At 30.0% G+C, this 10038-nt stretch overlaps 1 protein-coding gene across 1 annotated transcript in view; it reads left to right on the top strand.

Moving 5' to 3' along the window:
* Positions 1–2816, top strand: part of LOC108684869 (venom acid phosphatase Acph-1-like) — a 3050-nt gene extending 234 nt beyond the window's left edge. Inside the window, 5 exon segments of the mRNA XM_018189394.1 lie at positions 42–165; positions 1048–1313; positions 1876–2156; positions 2347–2549; positions 2637–2816. Coding sequence (XP_018044883.1) covers positions 42–165; positions 1048–1313; positions 1876–2156; positions 2347–2549; positions 2637–2816 — 1054 coding nt within the window.
* The last annotated feature ends 7222 nt before the right edge of the window (positions 2817–10038 follow it).

The raw sequence follows: 10038 nt of genomic DNA, 5'->3' as shown, positions 1-10038 counted from the left end.
TATACATTCTCAAGTGTATTCAAAATTAATACAATTAAAACGTGAAATTTTCAGGTGTTTAGACATGGCGATCGTACAATGGACAGGTTGAATCGCGAATTTTATCCAAACGATCCATATAATGGTCGTAATTTCTATCCAGTTGGCGATGGAGACTTAACTAATGTAAGATCTAATTTACATTTTCTGCATAAATATATTACATCGTTTTATTTTTTTTTATTATTAAAATAATTTTATAACGTGACGCATCATACATCCGATAAATTAACATCGTAACAATACATCAATATTATTTGTAATTTCCTATTCAACAATACAAATGTAATATATCATATGTTGTAAATAATAACTACATTATTGAATAGAAAATTAGAATACTGATGTTATATTACTGTTAGTTGATGTTTATTAGAATATTTGATAAAGTAATCTTCAAAAATTCAGATCATCTTATACTTGTTGTACATTTTTTTAATTACGACAGATTTTTTACCAGTTTATAGTTAATTTTTTCATACCGAAGATATCAAGGAAAATTACAATTTTATATCCAATTTTTAATATCTTATGCTTTTTAATTGCGTCCCAAATTAAAATTTTATTTGAACTCCATTTGAAACTATTTTAAAAATGTAATTTTATTATTTATTTGAGTTCAATTTTGCAAAAATTCATTCCTTTTAATTACACTTAATTCGAAAATCATAAATGTCTTGATCACTAAAAAAAAGCATCATTAAAAAAAATTACTTAAAAAAAATCTCTTGTCCGAAATATGATGTGCGAAAAGTGAGACGTTCTGTATACATAAATTAGTATTAATGCATGCATTACATCTTCTACTCTTCGTAAAGCTTTTCGTAGTGTATCATAGCGAATATACTGCCAGACAAGTAAGTGCGTCTGCGGAAAGATCAACATTTTTCTCATTTCTTTGTTTTTGCGTGGAATACATTACTTTTTTATTTTTAAGTTTGCAAGAAATATTAATAGCATGTCGTAGTTTCTTCTTCTTCTTCTTTATCTTTATTAACAATATTTAAGGCCGGCAAGAAAAGAGCGTATGAATTAGGACTGCTGTTAAGAGACAAATACCACAAATTTCTCGGAGATTTGTATTATCCACCGAATGTCTACGCACGTAGTACATGGGTAATTCGAACCAAGATGACCCTACAATTAGTCCTTGCGGCGCTTTATCCGCCTGTCAAAATTCAAAAGTGGAATTCGGAGCTTTCTTGGCAACCAGTAGACATAATATATTTTCCGATGGAAGAAGATGATCTGCTATTTCCAATTATGTGCTCTGTGTAAGCAAACCTTTTTCTTTCGATCAATATGAATAGTTATACGTATGATCAGCAATAATGTTTCGATTATGTCTGCATTCACAAGAATATTTCATATGAACTAGTCGATTATTTATAAACATGAGGCAATTAAATAATTAATGCAATTAATATATTGTACAAAATATATTGTACAAAAATATCTTTCTGTAGATACTTTATAGATGTCTTAACAATTCTTAAGATTTGATAAAAAATACATTATATTTTGAAGAATATGTATGTAATGTAGATAATATAACCTATAAATAAATGACAAATTATCATAATTATTACGTAATCAAACAGATCACAATAATGTCAAAATGACATTAAATCATAAATAGAATTGTGATTCTGATGAAAAGTAATTTTTAATGACGTGATCGAAAAGTAACTTTTAATGACCATTTTAAAGCCATTTTTACATTTTGATGACTTTTTGTTCTACTTGGATAAATTATATATATTTCTTATTTAAATTACTCTTATTTAAAATACTCGACAATAATATTAAAAATTTATTCTTATGTGTCTTCAATAGATACCAGGATGTTTTCAAAAATGTGATACAAAATGCAGAAGTAAAAAAGGAAATAGAACAGTTTGACAATTTGATGGACATAACATCAAAGTATGCAGGAACTAATATTACAACTCTCTTGGACCTTGTTCGTTTGTATAGTGTTTTACGTACAGAATCATCTATGGGATTAACTTTACCTAAATGGACGCAAGACATATTTCCGAATGGCAAACTTTTGAATGCGACTCTCTTAATGTTCAATTTACTTAGTTATGATCAACTAAATAATCTTAATGGAGGCATGTTTAAATAAAAATCATAATATTGTTTATAACTTTATCTAATTATTAAAACATAATCCTAAATTATTGAGAAGTCTAAAGAAGGAGCTTAAATTATTAGAAAGCAAAGACTTCAACTAAATTGTAGCATTATCAATTAACCTTTTTATATATTCCCATATAATATTCTTTTAATAATCTTTTGCAGGTGTGTTATTAAATAGATTAATTAACGACATGAATAAAGTGATTAACGGAACTCTACATCACAAAATTAATCTCTTCTCCGCACATGACATAAATGTGTTTGGATTGCTATTTGCTCTAAATATTTCCGAACGTTATGTACCAGAGTTTACGAGCAGCGTTATTATGGAATTACATGAAAGAAATGAGAAGTATTTTGTCAAAGTAAGAATGTCATTTTTATCTGCTAATGCAAATAATATTTGTCATTTGACTAATTAATAACCAATGGATAATGTTTACTTCTTACAGATATTATATTATTTAGGTATTCCACCGAAAATATTAGAAGTTAGTATCCCCGGCTGTGAAGTATTATGTCCATATGACAAATTTATCGAATTAACTAAGCATTCAACTGGGATACAACCATGTTCAGAGAATCAGAAAAAAAGCAAATTTCATGGTTCCGCACCATTTGATAACTTTTAAAAATTAATAGAGCACGTCTCGAAACTTCAGTTTTTTTAAAATTTTAAAAATTAAGTTACCACTTAATTTTTTTCTTTTACAAAATCTTTATTATTTTCTTATCAGAAATAGAATTAAATCAATCGAAGTATTGAATAAAAAATGAGACTTTCTAATCTCATCATTGGCAACTCAATTTTATTTAAATGAACGAATTAAATAACGAAATAATTAATCAGGAAAGAAATTTTATAATCTCATTTTACAATATCTTCAAATTTAAGATACAACAGCGTCTCTCATGTAATATAATAAAATTGGCGTGCTAGCTAGTTTTATTACATTTCCCTCATTATATCCAGTATCGTACCGCCGAAAACTAGATGCCCATACGATCGTGGAAAGTTAAGTTCGTTAAGTATGCTCAGAGCCGTGTCTTATCGAAGACACGGAGCTCAGATCCTCCGCCTACCGTGCCGTAGCATAACAATTACCCTATTATTTCGCACACACCACCGCAGCGATTCGTTGGGCCTATACACCGCACATTTCCGTTCCACGATATACTCTCAACTTCCATTAAGGCTAAATCTTTTTGGTCGTCGCGTAAGCAGATATCAACGTTGAAGTTTAATTTGCTCTTCTACGTTATTACCATTTATGTCAGGCGATGAATTTTATTTTGAGATATACTTTCTTATAAGTATGTGTTACTTTTACACATATTATATATTATAGTTACAATATAATTTATTATATGATATACATATACCGTGTAATGTAAACTGAAATTCAAAATATTCTTTATATATTTTTATATATTTTGTATGTTGCTTATTATATATGTTGCACAGTTTTATTATATTACCTGTTGTATGCAATATAATTATTGTAAATCTAAGTCTCACAAATAAAAATACATTGACCTATCTATTCTTATGTTTACAAGTTAAGAAAACTGCTTCTACAAAGAAAAATCGTATCGAGAGTTTAGAAAATTTTTGTAAGAGATATAGAAACGATGCCAAACAAGAGTTTATCGTATACTGAATTAGTCGCGATGTTCTTTCAATTTTGAAAATCATTGCCGAAACTTGTCGCCGGAAAAGAATAGGAGGTTTCAGCTATTCTAAAGACAAAGTTCATCTTTCTTTTTCCCTTTTCTTTCGTGCCGGGCCATCCTTTTCTGTTACCCTTTTTTCTCCTGTAATCCCACTCTCGCTCCGTCGGGATAAACTCTTGAAATTTCCGAGAGTTGCCCGGATGAGAAGAACCAGTTCCGCACTCCTAATTCTGCGGAATTAAACTCGCGAAATCGTTCTAATTGCGGATACAGAGCATCGGGGCAGTTGCATCGAACGAGTTGCATTGTACTTTTAACGATGTAATACTACAATTGAATTAATCACCGTTCAATTTCCCCAACACAATCGTTAAATTATTTTTATGCTAAAGGTTGATTATTATAACGTTAATTTACAATTGCTGGAAAATATATTACTTTATCGAATACGTCCTGCATAATACATCAAAAGAAATAAATAAAATCTTTCTCAATAAATTCTAATTAATTGTGTATTGAATTCTAGTTAATTTTCCAGTTTCTTTATAAATATATCTTGATATATTTATAATTACAAATTGGTTCAAGTATGAAATTATTAGTCAGTTTATGAAAAATTAATCTTCCTTAATTACGACATTATTCGAGTTGGCGTTTCTGTATACAAGAAATGCAAGAAAAGGTATTAAATAGAGCGTTCCGTAAGTTCCTAGATGAATGCGTGACACAACGGCCGAGAAAATGCAAAATTTGCCGAAAAGACTGCCGTACGGAAGTTAGTTTGAAAACGCACAATTTAATTGAACATTCGTAATAATTTGTCTGCACGAAAGGGTGCTAACTGAAACTCCGCGGTTTGCGTTCGCGTGCGATTCGTCGGCAGCAAGGAATTAGCACGAGCTGTCGAGTAGACAATACGGAATTAATTATAATTAACTGCCATTCACAAAAGTTTCCACGAACAATTTTGTGGTCGCACTATGCCGGTTATAATGAACTCTCTCCTGGCAGCTCCTATCATTTACATACTCTTACATTCAAACTGGGTTTTCGTTTGGCTGCTGCGCTGGTTCGCGACAACCCCAAGAGAAACTTCTTTAAATTATGCCCTTTGGAATATACCTTCGGCATGACGTAGAGTATAACGTCCGTTGAAAACTTTCCACCGGCACGAAGAAATATCGTTGCAACATCTAAAAATGCATACGACTGATTCTTACTGTCAAGCAGCGCAGATTACACATTTTGAAAGAAAAGCCTAGCTTTTGATAAAGGAAAATTACATAAAATATAATTAGAAAGATTTTCATATAATTCATGTTACATAAAAATTAATCGTGTACATTATTATTTATTATAGTTATATTCATTATAATTATATTTATTATATTTCTTGTCATATTAATTAATTTAGGTACATCCCATAAATTTAAATTTTTAGATAAATAGATTAACCTTGATTCAATTTTTTAAATAATTATGAAAAAATTTTTTATAAACTAACAGTTGTTTTGTACATTATTTATATGTCACAATTTATGTGTGATAACAATAAACGGCTACTGGCGGCTACGGAATAGTTCAGAAATAATTAAATTAATAACATTACTATTTAAAAATTTAATAATATTAAATTAATATTGTTTAAATATTTTAACATCAAGTTACACGTAATCAAAATTTTTTACAACTCGATATTCTCGCATGCGTATCATCATCTTCTCGTTGCAGGTTTTCTTCATTTCAAGAAGTAGCACTGGCCTTGTGTTCCTTATATTTACGACTTTATCCTACATGTAAGAATCATTGTCCTGTATTGCACTTATCGTTTAATCAATTTTATGCAGAGGCCCCTGACGTAAGATCGTGACGATGATGTGTTAGTTGTCATTAAAAGGACAAGAAACAAGAAACTTTATATTTTAGTATAAAAAAATAAAGAACTTCTACGTAAAGAATATCAGAAAAGTACAATTCTTTTTATTTACTGAAACATCGATTTCAATTAAAAACCTATAACAACCCAGCACACACTTCTCGAAGAGATGTCTCTAGACATTACATTCTATAAAGGATGTTCCCAGGACGTTCCTAGGATAAAGTGTGCTGTATGGGAACAGTACCATTAAATTAAATTAAACTAGATAACATTTTAGTTTGTAAATAATGATGGTTTGTAAACTATTGTATGAGTTTCAAAGTACATCAAAAGAAGGAGATACCTAAATCTCTCTCGCTTCCGCGACGTAATTCGGATTTTGCTGACTAAATTGTGAGGAGAAAAAATCAGCGATTATCTCGTTTGTGTAGATGTATATGTGCACATACATAATATTAGAGAATGTAAGTGTGGCACCGAGCTGACGTTCGGTAGTGCATTATCAGTTCGCCTCGCGCTCATAGGAAACCGCAATTTCCACAAATTACACGGATGAAAACTGACTCTTGCGACTGTACACCATCGGCTACAGCGCGGTGGAATTCATGGGTCGCGGGTTATGCCGCATTCGGTGGTATGTAGTAATTAGCAACATTGCTCCCAGATCTCCCGTGGATGGGAGGATCGAGTTGAGGGCCGAGCGAGAGGGTGGACGAGCGGGGGTCGACGGATTCGCCGGCACAGATTTCATTTCGAAGGAATAGAACGCAAACGGTGGCGATATTATCTTGCCTCTGTGTGCGACTGTGACATTTAATGATCGCCGGTCATACCGAGGTTCTCATAGCATCGCCGGAAATCGAAACAAAAACATAACGCTGTCACATTCTTAGTTTATAAGTGACATCTTCGTGTATGAAATCGAGAAATTTTTGACAAAGCTCGTGTAAAAATTGTCGCAATCTTAACTTAAGATTCGAGAAAATGCATAATAGCGATTAATCGTAAGATTTTGTTCGAGTTGAAATTTAAAAAAATGTTTGCAAAACCAAGATAAATATATATTATAATTGGATATTAAAGAGAAAAAAAGCTAAAAAAAAAAGAAGATATTGTACAAAAGTGCAAGTAACACAAACTTTTAATTATTATCACCATTAGAGTTTTTAATTCTACTGGATCGGAACAAAAAATTTCGTAGCGCTACGAACCTCAGAATTCAAAGTTGTAACTTTATTAAAAATAAACAAAATTTAAATTTAAAAAAAAGATTTTTAAAGCTTAAAATCTCGACTTTCGAAAGATTATTATACCTTTTGAGTTTTTTTCTGTAAGTTTGGTAATTTTTATATATAAAAAATTATGAGCTGGAAAATGGGAAAATTTTCGACTTTCTAACATAAAAACTTAAAATTTTCTCTACAAAATTTTCTTTACAAAGTTTTCCAAAAATATTCTTAAGATTATTTGTTACTGCGGATTAAATAAAAGAAATATTTTTACTCTTGTTTACAATTCCATTAAAAATCATCGTGCCATAATTCAAAGAATAAATTATTAAAGCTGACACTTTGCTCTATCAAATGGTATAATTACCAAATTTTTTAAATATACATGGTATGAATGAAATAGCGCTATATTACATATATTTTCGTTTCGACTCAATATTATAACACAAAATGCGAACAAAAAAAATGTATTCGGGTTCAGATAGGATCGAATGGTCGAAAGAGGATTCATTTTTTTATTTTCGTAATTCTCTCTGACACATCGCTTAAGATGCTTAAATGAATATCCTCGAAAATAAAGTATTTTTCCTGTATATTTTTTCCATTTTTTAAGATATTGATTTTGAAAATATATATATCATTCATATTGACATAATTTTTTTATTTTGAAAGCTCCGCATCAGCCAAATAACATCAAATTTTCGTAAAAAATTCTTGTAATCTTCTCTCACACAAAAAAAGAAGTAAATTATGAATTTTGAGAGCCCTAGTATAATAACTTTTGTGAAGTAAATTATATTTGCCTTTTAAAAAATTTTTCGTGAATTGGATATCATTTGTGTATAAACGACATAACAACTCTTAGAAAAAAGAACTGATTAGTGTTCTAATAACAGATTAGCTCTATCAATAATTGATACTGCATCAATAATTGATGAAATATTATATAATCAGTTAATGTACATATAGTTAAATAATTTATTGGAACACTAATCAGTTTTTTTTCTTAAGGGAATCAGTGTATTAATACTTATACATATTGAATATTAACTTCTTGAGAGGCATAGAAATGTAATCGGTCGTACATCGCTAGAATATTTTATCAAATATTCTTATTTTGCTGTTAAGCGAAAGCAAGAAGATTAACTAGCTTGCTTCGTTATTAATGGAGGTAATAATATTATTAACCTTACATTATTCATGTTTTTTTTTAACGTAATTACTCGCATGAGATGTTTCTGACATCCCAACATTATATTTCAATTTTCATCATTCTCTTTTATGATTTACAATTAAATAAAGATTAATACTATTCTATACCCTTTAAATAAAGTAAAAAAAAAAATATATTAATTATAAAATAATTTGCGCTAAATATAAATATGTATACATCGAAAAAATAATTTTGCTGAAGTATTAAAAATTAACTAGAGATACAAATTTAAAAATAATTTTGTTAGACTATCAAAATGATTATGTAGAACGTTCAAACTGGTTATTAGAATATAAAAATTTGTTGCTCATAGTTATGATATTTTAATAACAAAATCATTCATCAATCAATCAGTCCAACAAAATCATTTTCAGATCGGTATGTACCTAAAATATTTAATACGTACTTCAGCAAAATTATATGTTTTTTATAAAGTATTCATACATTTTAGCGCATTTATAAAGATTAGGTGTATTAGATACTACAAGGATTAATAAAAGATTAATAAGAATCAATACAAAGAAAGAACATATATCGAAACATTCTTTGCAATCGAAGTATAATTGTATGAAAACCAGCTATATGAAAAAACTCAACTGATTTCTCTGTGATTTCCATGAGAGAAAATAATACAAAACAAGATGCACCGAGTTTTGCTTCTACAGACGTCTTTCCCGTCGAGTTTATTAAAACGCCGTGCAGCTGTAGCTGAATTATCGCCTGAGTTTCCTGTTTTGGCCCCGCGGCAAAAAGCGCGCGTCGCGCAGCGGGAACGAAACAATTTGACCGCCTTATTCGAATTTACTTTTCTCCTGCACATCCCGCGCGCCCGTATCAACATCGTAACTTTTGCCAAGCGGGGGCAGGCAGTCGCGCCATTACCTCCGAAGCTAATGTACCCTCACAATGATCATTATGTAAATTCAAGTGTGATAGAGCGTCCCGCCGGGCTATAATGCGAGCGAGAAACTTTTTCACGGAAGCTAATCAATTCATTTATCGTGTACCCGATGTCCGTTGTTCGTTGGAATACGATGGTACAAATATCAAGATTGTTCTTCAGAGAATAAATTCCCACAGGAAAAGAATTCGCAAGGAGTCACGTGCCGAAAATTGTTTACCTACAATGTTTCCACAAATCTTCGCAGACGATAAAAATGCAACGCGATCGCGAACAGCTCATTTTCAGAGTGACGTTTCACTCTTTGTTGACATACTGGATGTGAATCACCCACAAAATTATTTTAACTCTCTAAAACTCAATTTTCTTTTATTTTGTAGAACAGAAATGCAATGTTTATAAAAAAATCGCTGTTTTTTCAATTCTCAAAATAACTTGCATTCAATATCCAAAATAAATACTCTTTATCCAAAACCAATTTATAAATTAATTTTTTTTTCAAAGTATCATATCTGAATAACAATTCTGTAAATTTTTAACTTTTAATATTGAAATTTTTAAAAGTTACAATTTTACTCATTTTTTCTCTATTTACTGAACTCAAGAATTTTTTTCACAAAAACTGTAATGAAATTTCAATCAAAAACTATTTGAATGTATTTTATAAACCTTGAAATTGATCCATATTTTTTTTCATATTGATTGGATTTTTTAAATAAGAATTTTTTTTTAAATAAGGATTTTTTAAATAAGAATGTCAATTGTTCTGAGTGTGAGCCACCCAGTGTGTCAAAAAGCGATCAAAAAAGGAAGTATATCAACGAAGAGTTAATCCTCCGAAATTGACCTTCAAAATCTGTAACACAATTACTGAGTCTACGTACAAGATCTATTTAATTTATTTTAATTGGAAAGCATTAATTAATTTCAAGGAACATAACATATATATATATATATA

This window comes from Atta colombica, unplaced genomic scaffold (genome assembly GCF_001594045.1).
Source record: "Atta colombica isolate Treedump-2 unplaced genomic scaffold, Acol1.0 scaffold141, whole genome shotgun sequence".
Classification (NCBI taxonomy): Eukaryota; Metazoa; Arthropoda; class Insecta; order Hymenoptera; family Formicidae; genus Atta; species Atta colombica.
The sequence above is the reverse complement of the archived record's forward strand: the minus strand, read 5'-3'. Positions and strand labels throughout refer to the sequence as shown.